Here is a 23,761-nt window from a genome sequence, read left to right as displayed (position 1 = left end):
TATAGTCCATTTTTTATTTAACCTCATGAGTTGGAAAACACGTTTTTTTTAGAACATGTACTGTTTATGACAGAATGCTAAAAGTAGGTGAAATATAACATTTTTGTTTTTTCCAACAAGTTACACTACTCAAAAGACACCTAATTGGTGGAACAACTAACCATGAGACAAAACACTCCAGGAGAAGTTGTAGGAGAAGATTATTCTCATGCCTATTACTCACTGGCATTACCATTCCTTAGTAGTCAACAGCATGGGCTATTATCAGCTAGTTTATGATACTTGGCATTTATTTATTATGGGAATTATCAGGAGGCTGGAGGGGGCAGAGCGGGGTTGAGTCACTGGGAAACATTTGTGTTTCTGTCAGGAATGGCAGTGGCACCAGTGTTATCAATGTGATTCCCAGGACTGTGTATGGTACACTGTTAACAATGGTGAGTGTCAAGACTGGACAGTCTCAGGCCCCTGGCTATCAGGCCCCTGGCTATCAGGCCCCTGGCTCTCCCCCTTTGGAGGGGAAGTGTGTCTGTCCCTGTCTGGCTTTCTGTAACCCCTCCTCCTTGGGCTCTGACTGTTTTCTGATTGGCTCAGGGAGCTCAGGGTCAGTGGACATAGCCCTGTTGACTAAGTCACTGATTTCTCTGCAGTTTTACTGAATCTGTCAACAAATTTTCGCATGTTGATGAAGGTTTATTTTATAGAGAGTATGGCTGATAAAGTGAGAATCGCTGACAAAATATCCCTTTTAAAGATCAATATATAATGCAGTATACTTTCTGTATTAGTGGTACTGGGTACAGTAGCTGTGACTGTAAGGTTTCTTATCTCCCTCTCTCTCCTCAGAGAGGTGCTGTGCTAGACTATGGTACAGTGAGGTAAAGTCATGTAGCTGTGACTAACACCTCTAGCATGCCTCTCTCTGTCCTCAGAGTATGTACTCGGCACTGCCAAGCCTGCTGGATGGGAACCCATTCTCGGAGAGCGGGCAGCTGCGTGTGCCCGAGGGCTTGAGTGGCATCCTGGATGTCCTGAAGGAGGCGCTGTCTCTGCTCAACGCCTTCCAGGTGCACTCTGACATCAGCTCGCAGCTCTGCGCCTACCTCTTCTTCTTCACCAACGCATCCCTCTTCAACGCACTCATGGAGAGAGGTGACACCTTCAACATGCTCTGTTTCTCATCCATGGGGTTTAGTAGGATCAAATATTAAAATCCTCAAAGTCCTATCACAAGTATCCTCATAAAATACATACTGTATGTGTTAATGGGATACTTTGGGATTTGGACTTCCCCAGAGTAAGATGAACTTGTGGATAGCATTTGTATGTTTCTGTGTCCACTATGGAGAACGTTAGAGGTAGTTTCATGAGCCAATGCTAACTAGCGTTAGTGCAATAACTGGAAGTCTATGGGTATCTGCTAGCATGCTGCATCTTATAGAAGTTTCATTACACTCAATAGTTATGATCGAAATTACATGAGCATGTCTGAGTGGTGTTTTGTTCTGCAGGCTCTGGAGGTGGGTTCTACCAGTGGTCTAGAGGGGTGCAGATCAGGGCCAACCTGGACCTGCTGATGGACTGGATACAGGGGATGGGCCTAGGAGACCTGGCTGTGGAGTTCTTCCAGAAGCTCTCTGCTGCTGTCAATCTGCTGGCAACGCCCAAGGAGAACCTACTACAGGTCAGAGGGCACTTCCTTTATTTTCACTTCCTGTTTCGGTTTGGTCTGCTGAGTCAGAGCACTAAATAACACTGCAGCCAAGATGTCCAAAGCAGTCTGAATATATAGTGTATCAAAATGGTATTTTACAGTGTATTAGACTGTACATCACCAAGTGTCTCAGTTCATTATTGGTACACTAATCTCTGTTAACCCAAAAGTAAAATCATTATTCATTTGGTCAACTGCGTGATTTACTTCTAGGTCTATACGTGTTAGGAATTGTGAGTTCCGGCAGTTTGCAACGTTTCCACCCTCGCAAAAATAAACTCTTATCCAAAGCCTCCTCCCCCCTTCCGATCTGTGTGGGCCACACGTGAATCACTTGTAGCCAAGCAGTTTAAGCCCACGCCTTCATTCAATCCTGATAGTCCATATTTGAGGTCGACCGATTAATCGGAATGTCTGATTAATTAGGGCCGATTTCAAGTTTTCGTAACAATCGGAAATCGGTAATTTTGGACATCGATTTTGCCGATTTTCTTTTTTCTTTTTCTTTTACACCTTTATTTAATCTTTATCTAACTAGCAAGTCAGTTAAGAACAACATTCTTATTTTCAATGACGGCTAGGAATGGTGGGTTAACTGCCTTGTTCAGGGGCAGAACGACAGATTTTCACCTTGTCAGCTCAGGGATTCAATCTTGCAACCTTACAGTTAACTAGTCCAACGCTCTAACCCCCTGCCTCACGAGGAGCCTGCCTGTTACGTGAATGCAGTAAGAAGCCAAGGTAAGTTGCTAAACTTAATCAATCATAATCACTTGTTATAACTACACATGGTTGATGATATTACTAGTTTATCTAGCGTGTCCTACGTTGCATATAATCAACGCAGTGCGCATTCGCGAAAAAGGACTGTCGTTGCTCCAACGTGTACCTAACCATAAACACCAATGCCTTTCTTAAAAACAATACACAGAAGTATATATTTTTAAACCTGCATTTTTAGCTAAAAGAAATCCAGGTTAGCAGGCGATATTAACCAGGTGAAATTGTCACTTCTCTTGCGTTCATTGCATGCAGAGTCAGGGTATATGCAACAGTTAGGGCCGCCTGGCTCATTGCGAACTAATTTGCCAGAATTTTACATAATTATGACATTATATTGAAGGTTGTGCAATTTAACAGGAATATTTAGACTGATGGATGCCACCCGTTAGATAAAATACGGAACGGTTCCGTATTTCACTGAAAGAATTGTTTTCGAGATTATAGTTTCCGGATTCGACCATATTAATGACCTAAGGCTTCTATTTCTGTGTGTTATTATGTTATAATTAAGTCTATGATTTGATAGAGCAGTCTGACTGAGCGGTGGTAGGCACCAGCAGGCTCATAAGCATGAATTCAAACAGCACTTTCGTGCGTTTTGCCATCAGCTCTGCTGTCTATGACTTCAAGCCTATCAACTTCCAAGATTAGGCTGGTGTAATGTGATGTGAAATGGCTAGCTAGTTAGCGGGGTGCGCGCTAATAGCATTTCAAACGTCACTCGCTCTGAGACTTGGAGTAGTTGTTCCCCTTGCTCTGCATGGGTAACGCTGCTTCGAGGGTGGCTGTTGTCGTTGTGTTCCTGGTTCATGCCCAGGTAGGAGCGAGGAGAGATACGGAAGCTATACTGTTACACTGGCAATACTAAAGTGCCTATAAGAACATCCAATAATCAAAGGTTAATGAAATATAAATGGTATAGAGAGAAATAGTCCTATAATTCCTATAATAACTACAACCTAAAACTTCTTACCTGGGAATATTGAAGACTCATGTTAAAAGGATCCACCAGCTTTCATATGTTCTCATGTTCTGAGCAAGGAACTTAAACATTAGCTTTCTTACATGGCACATATTGCACTTTACTTTCTTCTCCAACACTTTGTTTTTGCATTATTTAAACCAAATTGAACATGTTTCAATATATATTTGAGGCGAAATTGATTTTATTGATGTATTATATTAAGTTAAAATAAGTGTTCATTCAGTATTGTTGTAATTGTCATTATTACAAATACATTTTAAAAACCGCCCGATTAATCGGTATCGGCTTTTTTTGTCCTCCAATAATCGGTATCGGTATTGGCGTTGAAAAATCATAATCGGTCGACCTCTAGTCCATATAACCAGTGACGAAAACCCAAAGACTGAAACTACTGCAGTTCGTTATCACAGGGATCCCATTCAGTCCCGGCAGATTCTTGGGTCTACATGCAGAATCTGCCCACGGGAGGGTATTGGCATACTGAACATGCCTCGAGTGTGAAACCTTTGGGAAGTATTTAGGAAAATTTGACAAAACATTGAAAACATTAATGAATCATCACTGAAACTCTGTTTCCCTACATTTCATTGCTAACTAGGTTTTACTCTTAGAAATGCATGTTGTCTTTGATGGAGGTGATACTGTTGAAGTAGTTATAAGATAATAACATTGTGATAGTAGTTTGAATGGGCCATTGTAGGGTGAGAGATGTTGTTTGTTCACTGCCACACTAGTTGTGGGAGAAGGTGTGTGTACACAGACTGTTGGTTTTATACCTCTATAGCACCTTACTAAACATTCCCCTGCCCTGGCCAGTTATCAGGTCTGGAAAAATACTGCAGGCTTCAGGTACCTGCAGGGGAATGTTTAGTAAGGTGCTATAGAGGTATAAAACCAACAGTCTGTGTACACACACCTTCTCCCACAACTAGTGTGGCAGTGAACAAACAACATCTCTCACCCCACAATGGCCCATTCAAACTACTATCACAATGTTATTATCTTAGTACGATACATACTTCTGATGTTATGAGAACAGTTAGACTGGTCTTAACACTATCGGTGTGATGTCAACACCTAGATGTAATGGTAAAGCAATGAAGCAATGGGGTGTTAATGACAACATTTCAGAACAGTTAGACTGGTCTTAACACTATCGGTGTGATGTCAACACCTAGATGTAATGGTAAAGCAATGAAGCAATGGGGTGTTAATGACAACATTTCAGAACAGTTAGACTGGTCTTAACACTATCGGTGTGATGTCAACACCTAGATGTAATGGTAAAGCAATGAAGCAATGGGGTGTTAATGACAACATTTCAGAACAGTTAGACTGGTCTTAACACTATCGGTGTGATGTCAACACCTAGATGTAATGGTAAAGCAATGAAGCAATGGGGTGTTAATGACAACATTTCAGAACAGTTAGACTGGTCTTAACACTATCGGTGTGATGTCAACACCTAGATGTAATGGTAAAGCAATGAAGCAATGGGGTGTTAATGACAACATTTCAGAACAGTTAGACTGGTCTTAACACTATCGGTGTGATGACAACACCTAGATGTAATGGTAAAGCAATGAAGCAATGGGGTGTTAATGACTACATTTTTGTCCACTATAGCAATTCTGAATGTATCCATTGTAGACCACAGGTGTTTTACAAGGTATGGAACAGATTGAAAATGTTAGAGCTGAAAGCTTTTTTTCACTGACGGATGTCAGCTGATGTCACCACATGACATCATTAAAACAGCCTGACAGAGCTGTGGGAGAGGGAAAAGAATGCTTGGAAACAATGGATTTTTTCCCACCAAATTGTACTCTACATCTCCTATTATGCAATGACTTCTCATCTATTGATGAAGAAAATACACATACACAGATCACATTTTGCCAAGATAGGCAGTCCTTGCACCTAGAACTTAAACAAATAGACATAATAATAATTCTTAATTAGGTGGGTGCTTATATTTATCCTGTTTCACACATATACAAGTGTATATATTATAGACGTGTGATTTGGAAATGTGTTTTTTGCATATCCCAACTCCCCCTTAGACATCCTCGGACAGTGGGGTCATGGCCAGGTTCACTGTATGTATGTTTAAATCCCATGTTGTTGATGCCTGTGGCTTTAAACTGCGTGCCACTGAGTAGTTAATCCTTCCTTAAGAATGCCATTCTCTCTGTAATCCACTGAAAGGAGGATCATGTTTACTGGGGGAAGTTGAGCCTTAACATATCTGGTGGTGGTTGGGTTAGTTAACACGATTCCAGGCTGTATCACATCCGGCTGTGATTGGGAGTCCCATAGGGCGGCGCACAATTGGCCCAGCGTCATCCGGGTTTGGCCGGGGTAGGCCGTCAATGTAAATAAGAATTTGTTCTTAACTGTCTTGCCTAGTTAAATAAAGTTTAAATATACAAATTAAACAAATAAGTGGAGAAACAAATGTTAAACACATCATATCCTGTTTCTGGTCATGTTTATGACACCTGTAAAGATAAGGGAGATTGGGAAAACTTGTTGCCAGTCTGTGAGTGACACAAGGCTGGCTTTAGACCTGTCACCTTCATAGAAAAGAGTGACCTCTGCCGTGACAGGCCCACACTACTGTATGTCTCATCCTATGAATGTCCAGGGGCTGCAGGAAGGCTGTGGACACGTCATGGTCTTGTAATGTTCTCCCGGGTTAGTACATGAGAGAATCACCTCCTACTCATCCCAATTACAGCACTGTTGTTGTTGTGGATAGTTGTTGGTTTTATCTTAAAACCACAGTTTGCACAGCCGTAAAGCATCAAATTCAGTCAGAAAGTAGTATTTTCTCCTGCAGCTGCCCTCATATTTAATTTAGATCCAGAGTTGATAGTTTCTTGATCTGATTCACCAGGAATGGAGAAAGGAGCCTGCTGAGACTCAGTGCAACCGGACTGACAGTGTAGCATTTCACTCTTCAAACCACAGCCATTAGGGGCTAATACAATTTGAGACAATACCTGTTCTCAATATCTAACCAGAAGGCAGCCATGGTAACAGCCCCAAAACAGCTCCGCAGTAGTAGAACCAGTCTCCCCTCAGTCAAAGGCTGCCTCTCTCCTCTATTCGTGGGGGTGGTTGCTAGGAGGCTGGTGGTTTTGTGTATGGATCACTCCCATGGCACGAGGTCAGATGTTGTGGTTGGTAAAATGGAGCACACACCCTTGTGATATTCTCAGTTTTCCATCTGGAGTTCTGGGCTCGAAGGAGTGAGGGACATAGTAAATTACCAGTGATGTGGCATGCTTTTGTTATGGCTGAGCTCTCTCAGTCTCCAGTAATTACCGATGATACAAAGTTAGGAAGATTGTGTCATTGATGCCATAATGTTATGCCACTTATGATTGGGATACACCAAGTCAAATAGTAGATATAGTAAATATAGACTTAAAATAATGTAAAAAATAAGTCACTATTGCTTCTAAACATTCCCATAACTCCTCCTTCTGGCCAGCCTCTGTGCTGTCATGCGACAAAGAGGGTGTGCTCATTGGAGGAATGAAGGGATACAAGGCTGGGGTAAATATGGTCTGATATATTCTACACAATGCCTGTCAGCATACCAATAACACCTCTATGCCAATGATGTCATCTTGAAATGATTCACCTATGTCTTTCTGGTTAGTTACTGGGTCATTAAAACACCTCAGCTCTCCAAGGTGTGTCTGAGTGAATGAGGAAATAGTTGAAGATTAAGTCTCTTGTGTGTTTATTCCCACTAAACAGACAGAGGTCAACTGAGAGGATAACAAACACCTGATTGTTCATAGTCATATAACACATACAGGAATCTAGACGCTGTAATTAGCACATCTTCTGATGACATCTGACGCTTTACGTTTATGACTCATCAATGTTTAGTCATATGGATGGAAAATTTAACATTCAGGAACATTGACCTCCACAATCAAGCATTTGAACATTTCTCCATTCTGTGTGTGTGTGTGTGTGTGTGTGTGTTGATTTTATTACTACAGACAGTGATAGAGGTTGGCATGACAAGTATTACTTACAGTCCTAGATTTGTTTTCCTAATGAATTCATCACCACATAATCTGTCATTGGAATGACACAAATATGCAATTACAGTATTTGGACAGATTTGTGGTTTGAAATCTTTTTTTAACCCCACTGAGGAAATGCTACCCTGCCATTTTAGTTTCACTAACAACAATGACATCAAACAGCTCTGCCAGCTCTTGCATTTAAATGATGCCATGTTTACTCCTTTGTGAAATATGCAATCATATTCCTTGTATCATGGTCCTTGTGCCTGTACTTTTATATTCTTGTAACGTGTGAGTGTACATATGTGTGTGTGTGTGTTTCAGGCATCATGGAGCTCTCTGAGGACTGAGTTTATGCCTCTGAACCCAGCCCAACTGCACCACATGCTGAGGGAGTATAACCCAGGCAGGGCCTGTCCTGCAGACTGGAACCCCTCGCCAGACGAGGCGGAGGCTGCCCTCAGGACCAGTGAGTGGAACACAGATACAGCAGAGTCACGCGGGTAGCCAAACAGACACACAGACACGTTCACGTGTATAAACCATATTTTGAAACAAACAAACACATGTATTTCTTGTACACAAACAAATTCACATAGCCTATGTAGTCTGTACGCTTGTGTATACAAACTCACTCTGCCAAGATTCAATCAGATCAGACTGTCGCCCATGCCCTGATAAGGTTACACGGAACCCAAATCGGCTGAGCGCGTGCGCCATCGTGCATAAATGTATTTTGTCCCCCTACACCAAACGCGATCGCGACAGGTTACGGCAGGTTAAAATATCAACACAAATGCTGAACCAATTACATGGCAATTTAGCTAGATAGCTTGCACTTTCTAGCTAATTTGTCCTATTTAGATAGCTTGCTGTTGCTAGCTAATTTGTCCTGGGATATAAACATTGAGTTGTTATTTTACCTGAAATGCACAAGGTCCTCTACTTTGACAATTAATCCACACATTAAACGGTCAACCGAATCGTTTCTAGTCATCTCTCCTCCTTCCAGGCTTTTTCATCTTTGAACTTATATGGTGATTGGCATCTAAACTTTCATAGTATTACCACGACGACCAGCAACACAGTGCGTCTTTCAATCACCGACGTGGGTATAACCAATGAGGAGATGGCACGTGGGTACCTGCTTCTACAAACCAATGAGGAGATGGGAGAGGCAGGACTTGCAGCGCGATCTGCATCAGAAATAGAAAGGACTTCTATTTTAGCCCTTGGCAATGCAGACGCTCGTTAACGTGCGCAAGCAGTGTGGGTGCAATAATTGAACAATATATTTCTAAATGTATTTTGCAATGCGACGCGAGTGGTGTAGTCAGGGTATTAGTAACTAGAGGCCTATTCCCTGTTGTGTCTGAGAGTGGCTGTAACGTTCTTGGTGTAGTGGGTGAGAAGTCAGGCGCAGGAAGCAGAGAGTTCAGGGTAGTGCCACTTTAATGCACAAAACGGCGAACATAAGCCAACCCCACAAAAACCCAGGGCGCACAACAAAATAAATGCCCCAAACAAGGGGACTTAAACTGTCCAGCAAACCCCATGAAAATGGGAAAGACGTAACCCACAGACGTGCACACAAGTTACACAAAAACAATCCTGCACAAAGAGCAGGCGGGCCTACTGGTAAATAAAGCCCAACTAATCAGCCTAAAACAAAAACAGGTGAAACAAATAAACAGAAAGGCAGCTAGTAGGCCGGTGACGACGACCGCCGAGCGCCACCCGAACAGGAAGGGGTGCCACCTTCGGCAGGAGTTGTAACAGTGGCTGAGTGTGTTCCCCAGAGTAATCCTGTCTGCCTGCCCCAGTCTAACTCTAAATTGGAGCATGAGTACAGGGGGAGGTGAGAGAGGAGAACCCTGTCCAGCCCAATCAGTCTCACCACAGAGTTAACTCTCAAATCCACCCCTCGCAATATAGGACTTGGCACCTGTCTCCCTTCTCTGTCCCCTGTCACCTCACCTCTTCTGTGTGAATGGCCCAACTCCCGCTGGCACCCCCTGGGGGGAACTTTATCTTGTCCTAGAGGCCATGACTGTCTTTCTTTAACTGGAGAATCTAAAGGATTAACCTACAAATCAGATGTAATTAAGTTAATGAAGTAAAAGGAAATAACAAGTATAAATAATGTAGTGTACACCATGAGAAAGCTCTTCCAGAGCTTCTGTTGTAATCTTTTCTGAGTCACGTCTTCTGTCTTTAATGATGTCCTGTATTTCCCTCCTCCTCTAGCTGGCATCCTGGAGAGTTTCGACAACCACCCTCCCCTTATCCTGCCCAGCAACACCTTCCACCTGGAGTTGGGTAAACCAATCACGGAACCCGCTCTGTTTGAGCAGCTCGGCCATCTGCAGGACTTCATCCGTAGTCTCCCCACCAGTCAAACAACACAGCAGGTAACCACCTATCTGACCTTCTGACTCTGTGTACCCAGATTTGACAAATATACAGCAGTGGCCACCCTGGACTGGTGGTGCTCAGTAAATGAGACATTTTAACTTTGATGTTTTTCCATCTCAGCTTTATTGACTTCTCCCTCCCTTCAGGCACTCAGCGGGACAGCTACAGACACCAAGTCTGCGACCTCACGCTCCTCGCCCTCTGTCACAGTGGTGGTCCCTGACCCAGTTCCCCGCCCCTCGCTCAGGGCAGAGGTGGACTCTTTGAGCCCTGCGGCGCCCCCTCAGGCCCGGGGGTCTCATGGTCACCTAAGCTGCTGCCTGGCAGAGGCAGAGTTGACCCACAAGCTGAAGAGTCTGGAGCTGCAGAACGCCCTACCTAGGAGTAGCCAGGCTGACCTGGGATGCCACAAGAGCCTGGCTCTGGACCCCTCCTGCCTGCTGACGCCCCCCAACACCCCCCAGGGCATGGGCCTGTCTCAGTCTGAGCTGGAGGAAAACCTGCAGGAGGGAGCAGCACGGCAGCACAGGAAAGGTAACACAGAGGGCTATGTCATACGATCAGGCTACATACAGAGCATTCAGTTACAATACAAACAGCTCTGATTGATAGAAAAGAAGCATAAAAAGCCATGTGTCAGCTGAAGTGTGTTATTCACCAATCATAACAAAGGATTGATGATGCTGTAACAGTGGGGGGCACGTACTGTACATAGTAATACTAAAAGAAACGGATCCTGTCTCAATCACATTGGATGAATTATGAAGACAAAGAATAACAAAGGATCCCTTCATGGCCATTCCCTCCCTCTGCGGGTTTTGATTAAAGTGATGTAAAACTCCTGTCACAGCAAATACAGCCACCTCGGCTCACACTGTGGCTCATGTACCTAACCCTTGGAGTTAGGTCACTAGGTCCCTAATATCAACCCACCAATGACTGACAGGCTCCATTAAAGGAAGAATTTGTCTGCTTGACCCGGCAGACCCTGGTGCATATTTGTCCCCAGTGGCTCCAGGTTGACACAAGGTGCTTGATATGACAGGAGGAGGAGGAGGAGAGCTCTCATCCTCCCTTCATCTCTTCAACCCTATTGACTTTGGACAGAAACTACAGGTCATTGGAGGAATAAAGAGCTGTTCTGGCTGTGTAAAGGTCGTGTTCTCCCTGTAGGGTGGATTCCATGTGTAGAGGAAAGGCCATTTTCTCCTCAGGCCTATTGTTTTTTGAAGCTCTGCTCATGAGGTCATCTGTAGGAGTGGATGGGAGGGGAAAGCGAGCAGACTGCTCTCTGGTTATGATTTATTCTGTGGTGGAGTTGAGCTGAGAAAGGGGAGGAAAGGACTAAACATCTTATTCCGTAACTGGGAGGGACACTTCCAGGGTTAACTTCCAGGGTTAACTTCCAGGGTTAACTTCCAGGGATAACAATGACGTCCCCCTCCCTAAAGCAGGTCAGCTTTCTCTAGCGATGTCTCAAACAATGTGTAAGATTCTAACACTTTTATATACTGTAAGTCCTATACCAGCCATACTCAACAGGCGGACCACAGTCCGGATCAAGCTCCTCTTGTTATGTCATTCACTGACAGACCTTAGAGAGCTATTTATAACCTGTCAGAAATGTTCAGTGGATTACAACTAGCCCATGTTAGCTAGATGGGTAAAATAGACTAACCAGCTATCTAAATACTGTAGTTATCATGGCCAGATTAGGTGCCCAGGGGCCTCAACACCAGCGGCCCGCATTGATTTTGTTCAGTTACTCAGGTATCATATGAACACACAGAAATGTCAAAATGTGTAGAATATCAAGAAATTAGCTTTAAAACGTCAAAATGCATAGAATTTCAGGAAATTAGGTATAAACTGACAACATTTTCTCTCCGCCAGCAATGTGGCTGTGTACAATTTAAACAGTTTGAGATCGCATGGGTTGGGAGGTGGGGGTTTGTTACTATGCCGATTAATGACAATACCTATCCGGACCTTTGCCACCTAGGAAATGTGTGTGACCGCCGGACATTCTCAAATAGTAGTCTAGTGCGCCTGTCCTATACAGTACATTGACCTTTTCTCAAGGGATACAATCGTTGAGTCAAACACCTAGCAAAAGAGAGTGAGTCTATAAGTTTGATGCCACTTTATCTAAAACATTGTGAGAATCCTGAATGTTTCTGATTTCAGATACCACAGTCCCAGGTCATATCCAAACAACAGGTTAGATAATAAAAGCCCGTTAGTCCAGTATAATCTTTCCTGTTGATTAACACCAGATAATTCCCTCAACTCTAAATCAGAGACAAACGCTCTGTGTAACACTTGATTGTGTGTAAGTGCTTACCGCCTGCTTAAAGCTCCCTGGCCCCCTGTGTGGTTGTGTGTAAGTGCTTACCGCCTGCTTAAAGCTTCCTGGCCCCCTGTGTGGTTGTGTGTAAGTGCTTACCGCCTGCTTAAAGCTCCCTGGCCCCCTGTGTGGTTGTGTGTAAGTGCTTACCGCCTGCTTAAAGCTCCCTGGCCCCCTGTGTGGTTGTGTGTAAGTGCTTACCGCCTGCTTAAAGCTCCCTGGCCCCCTGTGTGGTTGTGTGTAAGTGCTTACTGCCTGCTTAAAGCTTCCTGCCCCCTGTGTGGTTGTGTGTAAGTGCTTACCGCCTGCTTAAAGCTTCCTGGCCTCCTGTGTGGTTGTGTGTAAGTGCTTACCGCCTGCTTAAAGCTCCCTGGCCCCCTGTGTGGTTGTGTGTAAGTGCTTACCGCCTGCTTAAAGCTCCCTGGCCCCCTGTGTGGTTGTGTGTAAGTGCTTACCGCCTGCTTAAAGCTCCCTGGCCCCCTGTGTGGTTGTGTGTAAGTGCTTACTGCCTGCTTAAAGCTTCCTGCCCCCTGTGTGGTTGTGTGTAAGTGCTTACCGCCTGCTTAAAGCTTCCTGGCCCCCTGTGTGGTTGTGTGTAAGTGCTTACCGCCTGCTTAAAGCTTCCTGGCCCCCTGTGTGGTTGTGTGTAAGTGCTTACCGCCTGCTTAAAGCTTCCTGGCCCCCTGTGTGGTTGTGTATAAGTGCTTACCTCCTGCTTAAAGTTTCCTGACCCCCTGTGTGGTTGTGTGTAAATAAGGCTTTACTAAAGCTTCCATTTTGTTGATCATAATCAGAACTCATTACGATCAATGGCCCTTGTCTTTATACGGGCTCTATGGTTTAATAGTTTGTCATAAACCTAAGATATTGTTATGAAAAGGATGTACTATTGAACATTACCCACTTTCACATAAATATTCTCTAATCATGTCATATCCCTGGTTATGAGATTGGCCATAACTTCCCACCATGTATTACTGTGGCCTCCCAGTCCCATAGAGTGCTCCTGCTCTCTGCTCAACCTCGGTGGTTTTGGGCGCTAACGGTAACTTACTGCTATTTTGGTAGCATTGCTAATCTTTTAATCTGTACCAAGAATTACAGAGAGGTGGTGATGTCAGGAGAGAAAAGCTCAGTGGCTGACCCGTCATGGGAATTTACAGTTGGATTGGTGCGTGGAATCTTAATCGGGACAGGCATTGTCCAGAGCAGGTCCTGTATGGGGGGCAGATGGGCTCGGGCTGGGGGAGAGCAGGGGAGACCAGAGGGGGAACGGGGGAGACTAGGGGGAGACCAGGGGGAGACTAGGGGAGAGCAGGGGGACACCAGGGTGAGACTAGGGGAGACCAGGGGGACACCAGGGGTAGACTAGGGGAACACCAGGGGGAGACTAGGGGAGACCAGGGGGAGACCAGGGGGAGACCAGGGGGATACCAGGGGGAGACTAGTGGAGACCAGGGGAGGGCAGGGGAACACCAGGGGGAGAGCAGGGGGACACTAGGGGGACACCAGGGGGAGAGCAAGGGGACACCAGGGGGAGACCAGGGGAACACCAGGGGGAGAGCAGTGGGACACTAGGGGGAGAGCAGGGGGACACCAGGGGGAGACTAGGGGAGACCAGGGGAGAGCAGGGGAACACCAGGGGGAGAGCAGTGGGACACTAGGGGGAGAGCAGGGGGACACCAGGGGGAGACTAGTGGAGACCAGGGGAGGGCAGGGGAACACCAGGGGGAGAGCAGGGGGACACTAGGGGGACACCAGGGGGAGAGCAAGGGGACACCAGGGGGAGATTAGGGGAGACCAGGGGAGAGCAGGGGAACACCAGGGGGAGAGCAGTGGGACACTAGGGGGAGAGCAGGGGGACACCAGGGGGAGGGGGGGGGGTGAAAGTGTAGGGCATGCTGGTGGTACTGTTGCTGGTGGCTAGGTTGTTGTGACAGGATAAATACACCACAGAGCACCAGACCAACCTGAGGAAGAGCTTTCCCAAGGCCCCAAAGCTTTACATGTAGAGCTTGTTCTCAGTGGGGTTCTGTATGGTTCTCATTACAACGTCTATGCATTTAGTGGACTCCCCACAGTTTTATAGCACTCAGACTTGACATGATTTTTATATGGAGTCCAAATGCAACATCTGTGTTCAATATCAGTGGTAGTTATATGTATGTTGAGGAGGTCAAACCAACTGCGTGTCCCTCTGGAGCAGCTCAGATGAACCTCCAGTCTTTGATCCATATATATTCCTATTGGTTGAAATAATAATCCTTATAACACTAATGCCTCTGGACTTCAAATATTGTGTATTGTGAACTTCTCTTTCATATGACTAGACAGACAGACAGACAGACAGACAGACAGACAGACAGACAGACAGACAGACAGACAGACAGACAGACAGACAGACAGACAGACAGACAGACAGACAGACAGACAGACAGACAGACAGACAGACAGACAGACAGACAGACAGACAGACAGACAGACAGACAGACAGACAGACAGACAGACAGACAGACAGACAGACAGACAGACAGACAGACAGACAGACAGACAGACAGAGAGAGACACCTAGAAGGTACTGTAGAGGGAAAACCAAAGGGGAACATACACTACTTTCATGTTTTCTCTTGAAGTAAACCCTGTCTCAAGTTGCACAGTGATATGATTTCTTTATAATTTCATTAAAATAACCACAATAACAGGAAAAGTATAACTTTAAACAGAGTTAAGGTTGGATTGGATACTGTGTCTAATGTGGGGTGTTCTTGTGTGTGTCTCCTCAGCAGGCAGCTGCCCAAGGGAATGTTCTGAGAGAAGGAATGGGAATGTGGAGGAAGATAATGCAGAGGAAGAGGAGGAGAAAGAGAGGGATGAAGTGTTTACTGTGGAGCTACACAGAGGACCTCATGGTCTAGGCCTGGCACTGGTAGATGGAATGGTGGGTGAAATCCTTGTCTTTATTCCTCCACCTCCTCCTTTGTTCATCTCCTTCACCCAAGTCTCATCTTCCTTTTTGTTTCTCTACCTCCCTTATTTTTCACCTCTCTCCCATGATTAACTGTGTTACATCATCATGCATCAAAGTCAGGGAAATCTAGCTTGAAATCAATGATGAGTTGAACTTTGACGAAGATCTCAACTACAGATAGCAAGAAGAGCTGTTGAGCCTATGTGGGACTTTGTGTGTGTGTGTGTGTGTGGTTATGGTATGTGGGTGTGGGCTTAAGCTTGGGTTTACTAACAGGTGTACAACGTGGTAAATGTGTTAACCTCCTTTTGAAGTCAGCCATGGACCACATTGAGAACACTAAGCTAATTTATAAGAACCAGTAGACTCCTCTATTGCACAATTGGCAGCTGCAATGGTTATTATTACCCTCATTCCAAGGTCTGCCTTTGGCTTTAAATTACACTAAAGTGCTGTTTTCATCATTTAATTCATAACAGGAACGTGCCTGGTCTGTGAAAGCCTGTACTCATATATATGCATGCCGGTGTAGTGCTGTGGAGGATTCTATAGCATGTGGTGCCCCCTGTAGGATAGAGATGAAACAGCCGAGATGTTCCTGTAGTGATACTATAGTGCAGGTACGGCATGTCTTCAGGCCCAACCTCAACGCTTCCTGTGAAAGCCTGTACTCATATATATGCATGCCGGTGTAGTGCTGTGGAGGATTCTATAGCATGTGGTGCCCCCTGTAGGATAGAGATGAAACAGCCGAGATGTTCCTGTAGTGATACTATAGTGCAGGTACGGCATGTCTTCAGGCCCAACCTCAACGCTTCCTGTGAAAGCCTGTACTCATATATATGCATGCCGGTGTAGTGCTGTGGAGGATTCTATAGCATGTGGTGCCCCCTGTAGGATAGAGATGAAACAGCCGAGATGTTCCTGTAGTGATGCTATAGTGCAGGTACGGCATGTCTTCAGGCCCAACCTCAACGCTTCCTGTGAAAGCCTGTACTCATGTATATGCATGCCGGTGTAGTGCTGTGGAGGATTCTATAGCATGTGGTGCCCCCTGTAGGATAGAGATGAAACAGCCGAGATGTTCCTGTAGTGATACTATAGTGCAGGTCTTCAGACCCAACCTCAACGCTTCCTGCTCTCCTCTTCCTCCTGTGTAGAAAACACCTCTGAAGATGACTGGGATCTATATCAAGTCAGTGGTACCAGAGTCCCCAGCCGCCCAGTGCCAGAAGCTGAGGTTGGGAGATCGTATCCTGGCTGTGAACGGCATCAGTCTGGTGGGCATGGAATACCACATGTAAGTAGTGTAAGATGGAGACTGGTCTTTACCACCCTGTGTTGATTAAGAAGTTGTAATAGAGTACTGGATATTATTTAGGTAATAAGAGTTATAAAACACAACATAGAGTAGTGTCGTTCCCTCCCTTTGTTTAACACACCCTCTGACGTTCTCTCTCGTTCTCTCCGTCACAGTGGTAGAGAGCTCATTCGTTCATCTGGAGATGCCCTCAGATTGCTGGTGGCCGAAAACGAGTCCAAATCAACGGGGAAGAGCTCAGTGATCACGTGCTGAGTGGAAGGAAGGTTTCAGTGGAGGCTTCCCCACGTGACCTTTGACCCTCAGAAGGGAGCTTAATCTTCTCTTTTTATCCAACTAAGGAGCTTAGTTGTCTGACAGTACTTTACGAGACATGATCCTCAACCAAAGGATAAAAGACACTTGACTGTTTATTTTGTTTTGGTGAATAATCTCTTCTCACTGAGTATTTTAAATGAAGCTTTACTGTACATAGAATGAACAGGAGGACACTCAAAGGTGGATGAAACCACTAGACTGAATCCACTATTGCTCAAGTCTTCTCTGAAGCACCCCTTTTGAATGAATGCAATTTCAAACGCGAACACTACATGTGTATCAACAACATGGTCCAGACAGCTTTGCAGAAGTCTTTTCTGTTGCCCCCTTTTCTTGCCAGCATGTGAATAAATGTAGATGGTGAGCTGTCCTTCGTACCCAGAAAACACTGGGTTTGGGAGAGTAGAAAAGAACAGTGGTTAAGGCCGTTGTTGCGAGCAGGGTTGAGTTATTTCAGTGTCTTCAAGGACACTATCTACTGACTACAAATGGCTAGTGCACAGCATTCTGTCTGAAGATTGCTCAGCTTTACAAATGCCAAAACCCATAAGGAGTTATGCAAATATACAATTTTTATAGAACTGTAAATTATAATGTATTTTTTGAGTAAAAACAATGACTTATCCTTATGTCGTAGTGGCTGTATACTTTGGATATTTACTGAAGTGCTATTAGTGAAATACTTTCTGAAGCACTACAGTATAACGAAAGGTTGTCATGGACTCTATGGTTATCTATAAGGCATTTCAGTGGATCTCGTGATAATCTAATATAGATTTCTGGAGGTATCACAAGCTCACTGCTAAGCATCAGACTTTTCCCATGTGGTGACAGTGACACTATAACTTATGACTGTTTATGAAATGTTTATAAACAAATTACTCTGACAGTTTTAAGTCAACTATCTCTCTTAACAGTGTTAAGTCTTCAATTTTATTGATGACAAATAAAAGAGTATTCCATTTTTTGTATACTTATATTGTCCAGTATTTTTGAACATATTAAATAAATGTTATTTAGATTTTAAAGCAAAATCAGAGCTCCAACATTCCTGAGTTATTCCCCAATCCCTACATCGCCTTCTAACCATAGAGGTTGTTGCCTCACAGACGGTACAACCTGCATCCCCAGATGGTTGAACTCTACGACGCGGGACGTAATAAGGCCAAATAAAGCAACGGCACACTTTGGGGGGAATAAGGACTCCAGCTGTTGACCAAGTGCTTTTAAACGGGGGGAGGTAGCAGGGAACCAAGGGTGTGTCTCACTCAGGGCAGACACGCTTTAGTGGGCCACCACAAGAGCCGCCATTTATAGTGCCCTTTGGTTTCCACTAGAGCAGCACTTTCCACTACACCACTCAATTTGACACACCCCAGGGTTCTCCACTGTGCCCTGAGGAAAATGGTTGTTTTGGCATTGAAAAGGCAATCTCACACTTTGCATACTTCATGCTTGCAGGTAAACACAAAACGATGTCAGAAGCTGCTGATTGTGAGGAGTGTTCTGCCCAAGTTGTCAATTTTCTCCCCTGGTATAACGCTGACATTAATGCACTTTTAATTATCAGATTTAATAATTAGCTAAACACAGCCAATTATCAACTGTAATTGCTTGGTGGTGCTAGTCACACAAAGAGAAATCTGTACATCAAAAAAGTGCTGATATAGTAAGTTACACATAAGTTATACAGGTCACCTAGACAGGCCTTGATGCAAAGTAGTCCTCCCCAATCTGAGGTCGCTTAGAACCAAAGTAGTGGTCACAGTTGAGGATGGGGCAGTCAGTGAACTCCAGCCTGTAGTCATAGAACAGTGTTGCCTGTCTGGGTGAGTCCTCAGAGCCTCCAGTGAAGCCACACTCCCCCAGAGAGCTGTCTGGCGGTAGGAAGGACTCCTGGGAGGGAACTCTGGTTCTGAACACCTGCTGGCTGGTGGTCTGGATCCCAACCCGCACCTCGATCACCCTGAACAGGCTGGATACCCTGGTGCTCCTGGGAAGAAACCACCTCAAAGCTCCCTGGATGGGCTCCTCCGTAGACAAATGGTATAAGTCTGATACTCAGAAGAATTAACCTGGAACATGTTTGGAAATAGAATAGGTGGTTGATAAATATACTGTCTCTTATGATCAGCTATGCTATTTTATACTCCTTACTGTGCAATGCAAGGTCTTTATGAGATGTGTCCCAAAGTGATTTAGCGCTGATCACAGAGTTACAAGGTCAGAAATAGCTTTGTCCTGAGAGGGTTGGTTGTCATGGTTAACCTCACAGACTGGCTGTTTTGGTATAGCAGCAATTTGTGGGCAGATCCTACATATTTACTGTTCATTAGTGCTGCTTGTTTGTTCCAATTGAACCACAGGAATTTGTGAAACAATTCATCTTGACTACAAATTGTTGGCTTTTAGCTTTGCCTCATTTTACACAGGCGACTTCGAACCTCGGCGTAAACATAAATGGCTGACATGTATTTTCAATGGGAGTTCATTTTAAGTGGACCTGTCTGGGTGATGTACTGTAGCATTAGTATTTCTGTGTGTATAGATACTGTATGTCTGAGTGCTTGTTTGTGCAGTATGTAGTGTATGTGAATGTCTTACCTGTTTGTCTCAGGAGGTGGTGGGCTCCACAATCCCAGCTGACAGTTAGGACTGGGCTGTAGCTTCTCTCTAGTGATCTCCAAACAGTAGGGAACAGCATTCAAACAGAATGATAAAACATCAATAGAAACCAATAGAAACATGCTCAAACATCCACACTAGAATGTTTGAGAATGGCGTGTGTGAAGAATGGCGCCGGAGAGGATGACTGACGTTTTACGTGCTCCTAACCAACTGTTATCTGGTAGTAGCTTTTTCCTTTAACGAGTCCAATGAGTCCGACGTGAAGGACATACTGCTTTCCTGGGAACAGGCCTAAATCCCTGTCATTTGCGTGAAGAGAAGACGGAGAAAAAGGGGGCGGAGGTCGGGCTGCCTTCAGAGAATTCGTTGGTGAGCGAGTAAAATCCCACTGCCATCCGTTCTATTGGCAAACATGCAATCATTGGAAAATAAAATCGATGACCTACGAGCAAGATTAAACTACCAACGGGACATTAAAAACTGTAATATCTTATGTTTCACCGAGTCGTGCCTGAACGACGACATGAACATCATACAGCTGGCGGGTTTTACACTTTATCGGCAGAATAGAACAGCATCCTCTGGTAAGACAAAGGGGTGGCGGTCTATGTATATTTGTAAACAACAGCTGGTGCACGATATCTAAAGAAGTCTCAAGGTTTTGTTTGCTTGAGGTAGAGTATCTCATGATAAGCTGTAGACCACACTATCTACCGAGAGAGTTTTCATCTGTATTTTTCATAGCTGTCTACATACCACCACAGACCGATACTGGCACTATGACCACACACAATGGCTGTATACTGCCATAAGCAAACAGGAAAATGCTCATCCAGAGGCGGTGATCCTAGTGGCCGGAGACTTTAACGCAGGGAAACTTAAATCTGTTTTACCAAATAAAAACGTGGTCTGATGAAGCAGATGCTAAGCTACAGGACTTGTTTGCTAGCACAGACTGGAATATGTTCCGGGATTCTTCTGATGGCATTGAGGAGTGCACCACATCAGTCACCGGCTTCATCAATAAGTGCATCGCTGATGCTGTTCCCACAGTGACTGTACTTACATACCCCAACCAGAAGCCATGGATTACAGGCAACATCCACACTGAGCTAAAGGGGCTAAAGGGTAGAGCTCCCACTTTCAAAGAGCGGGACACTATGCTCTCCAATGAACCATCAAACAGGCAAAGTGTCAATACAGGACTAAGATCGGATCCTCCCAATCTTCTTCTGGATCATCCAAATGCTCTCTAGCAAACTTCAGACAGGCCTGGACATGTACTGGCTTAAGCAGGGGGACACGTCTGGCACTGCAGGATTTGAGTCCCTGGCGGCGTAGTGTGTTACTGATGGTAGGCTTTGTTACTTTGGTCCCAGCTCTCTGCAGGTCATTCACTAGGTCCCCCCGTGTGGTTCTGGGATTTTTGCTCGCCGTTCTTGTGATCATTTTGACCCCACGGGGTGAGATCTTGCGTGGAGCCCCATTTCCTAATAATTGCTCCCACAGTTGATTTCTTCAAACCAAGCTGCTTACCTATTGCAGATTCAGTCTTCCCAGCTTGGTGCAGGTCTACAATTTTTTTTCTGGTGTCCTTTGACAGCTCTTTGGTCTTGGCCATAGTGGAGTTTGGAGTGTGACTGTTTGAGGTTGTGGACAGGTGTCTTTTATACTGATAACAAGTTCAAACAGGTGCCATTAATACAGGTAACGAGTGGAGGACAGAGGAGCCTCTTAAAGAAGAAGTTACAGGTCTGTGAGAGCCAGAAATCTTGCTTGTTTGTAGGTGACCAAATACTTATTTTCCACCATAATTTGCAAATAAATTCATTAAAAATCCTACAATGTGATTTTCTGGATTTTTTTTCTCATTTTGTCTGTCATAGTTGAAGTGTACCTATGATGAAAATTACAGGCCTCTCTCATCTTTTTAAGTGGGAGAACATACACAATTGGTGGCTGACTAAATACTTTTTTGCCCCACTGTATATCGAAAATGTCCATTTATAAAGCCCGTTTGATCCATACAAAAACAGCTTAGAAAAACGCAACGTCACTACAAAATATTTCAAAAGTTGCCTATAAACTTTGCCAAAATATTTCAAACTACTTTTGTAATACAACGTTAGGTATTTTTAAATGTTAATAATCGATCAAATTGTAGACGGGGCAATCTGTATTCAATACATGAACGAAAAGAAACAAACTCTGCTCATCACATCTTGTGCAACTCACAAAAGGGTCCCCTGTTCCGAGTTGGCCTACTTCCTGCCAACTCGGAACAGTTGAAATAAAAGAAATAACCTCAGCCATATTCCAAACACTGGCAACATCGTGTGGAAGATGTAGGAATTGAAAGTATATTTCTATTAAATTTCCAATGGCAAAGACAATATAGGGAAAGAAAAAAAGAAAAATAATTCTGAACAGTTAGTCCTCTGGGTTTTGTCTGCTACATAAGTTCTGTTATACTCACAGACATGATTCAAACAGTTTTAGAAATTTCTGAGTGCTTTCTATCCAAATCTATGAATAATATGCATATCTTATATTCTTGGCATGAGTAGCAGGAAGTTGATATTGGGCACGCTATTTATCCAAAAGTGAAAATTCTGCCCCCTAGCTTTAAGAGGATTTATTAAGCAGGTCAACATTCCCAAGGCCGCAGGGCCAGATGTATTACCAGGATGTTTACTCCGAGCATGCGCTGACCAACTGGCTTCACTGACATTTTCAACCTCTCCCTGTCTGAGTCTGTAACACCAACATGTTTTAAGCAGACCACCATAGTCCCTGTGCCAAAGAACACTAAGGTAACCTGCCTAAATGACTACCGACCGTCTGTAGCCATGAAGTGCTTTGAAAAGCTGGTCATGGCTCACATCAATACCATTATCCCAGAAACGTTAGACCCACTCCAATTTGCATACCGCCCTAACAGATCCACAGATGATGGAATCTCTATTGCACTCCACATTTCCACATTTCCCACCCGGACAAAAGGAACACCTATGTGAGAATGCTGTTCATTGACTACAGCTCAGAGTTCAACACCATAGTGCCCTCAAAGCTCATCACTAAGCTAAGGACCCTGGGACTAAACACCTCCCTCTGCAACTGGATCCTGGACTTCCTGACGGGCCGCCCCAAGGTGGTAAGGGTAGATAACAACACATCCGCCACTCTGATCCTCAACATGGGGACCCCTCAGGTGTGCGTGCTCAGTCCCCTCCTGTACTCCCTGTTCACTCCTGACTGCACGGCCAGGCACAACTCCAACACCATCATTAAGTTTGCAGATGACACAACAGTGGTAGGCCTCTCACATCACCATAAAAACGAACATTGTCCAAGCACACCAAGACAGTCGTGAAGAGAGCACGACAAAAGCTATTCCCCCTCAGAAGACTGAAAAGATTTGGCATGGGTCCTCAGATCCCCAAAAGGTTTTACAGAAGCACCATCGAGAGCATCCTGACGGGTTGCATCACTGCCTGGTATGGCAACTGCTCGGACTCTGACCGCAAGGCACTACAGAGCGTAGTGTGTACGGCCCAGTACATCACTGGGGCCAAGCTTCCTGCCATCCAGGACCTCTATACCAGTCGGTGTCAGAGGAAGGCCCTAAAAATTGTCAAAGACTCCAGCCATCCTAGTCATAGACTGTTCTCTCTGCTACCGCATGGCAAGCTGTACTGGACTGCCAAGTCTAGGTCCAAAAGGCTTCTAAACAGCTTCTCCCTCCAAGCCATAAGACTCCTGAACATCTAATCAAATGGCTACCCAGACTATTTGCATTGCCCTCCCCCCTTTCACACTGCTGCTACTCTCTGTTATTGCGTATCTATGTTTCGACACTTTAATAACTCTACCTACATGTACATATTACCTCAATTACCCTGACTAATCGGTACCCCCCCCACACATTGACTCTGTACCGGCACCCCTGTATATAGCCTCGCTATTGTTATTTTACTGCTGCTCTTTAATTATTTGTTACTTTTATTTAACTGCATTGTTGGTTAGGGCTTGTAAGTACTCATTTCACTGTAATGACTACACCTGTTGTATTCGGCGCATGTGACAAATACAATTTGATTTGAATAGAAGAGAATGCTGATTTTGCTTTACCTTACTCTCTGTAGTTAGTTGGTTGCTTATGTCCCTGTAATCAATCTCCCCATCGTTGCCTCTCCTCAGTAGCTGAGGCAGCAGATCCAGCTGAAATTG

At 44.6% G+C, this 23,761-nt stretch overlaps 1 protein-coding gene across 2 annotated transcripts in view; it reads left to right on the top strand.

Annotated features, from left to right (window-relative positions):
* Positions 1–17,876, top strand: part of LOC109892016 (ras-associating and dilute domain-containing protein) — a 30,742-nt gene extending 12,866 nt beyond the window's left edge. Inside the window, exons 8-15 of one of the 2 annotated variants that reach the window (XM_031827846.1) lie at positions 933–1,152; positions 1,512–1,684; positions 7,859–8,003; positions 9,782–9,945; positions 10,096–10,483; positions 15,083–15,234; positions 16,425–16,564; positions 16,741–17,876. In XM_031827846.1, the coding sequence (XP_031683706.1) occupies positions 933–1,152; positions 1,512–1,684; positions 7,859–8,003; positions 9,782–9,945; positions 10,096–10,483; positions 15,083–15,234; positions 16,425–16,564; positions 16,741–16,840 (1,482 nt within the window). In that variant the 3' untranslated portion in view covers positions 16,841–17,876. Of the gene's footprint in view, positions 1–932; positions 1,153–1,511; positions 1,685–7,858; positions 8,004–9,781; positions 9,946–10,095; positions 10,484–15,079; positions 15,235–16,424; positions 16,565–16,740 lie in introns of both variants that reach the window. The other variant, XM_031827845.1, reaches the window with a different exon arrangement.
* The last annotated feature ends 5,885 nt before the right edge of the window (positions 17,877–23,761 follow it).

Source organism: Oncorhynchus kisutch, linkage group LG6 (assembly GCF_002021735.2).
Source record: "Oncorhynchus kisutch isolate 150728-3 linkage group LG6, Okis_V2, whole genome shotgun sequence".
Classification (NCBI taxonomy): Eukaryota; Metazoa; Chordata; class Actinopteri; order Salmoniformes; family Salmonidae; genus Oncorhynchus; species Oncorhynchus kisutch.
This window is presented reverse-complemented; position numbering and strand designations above follow the sequence as displayed.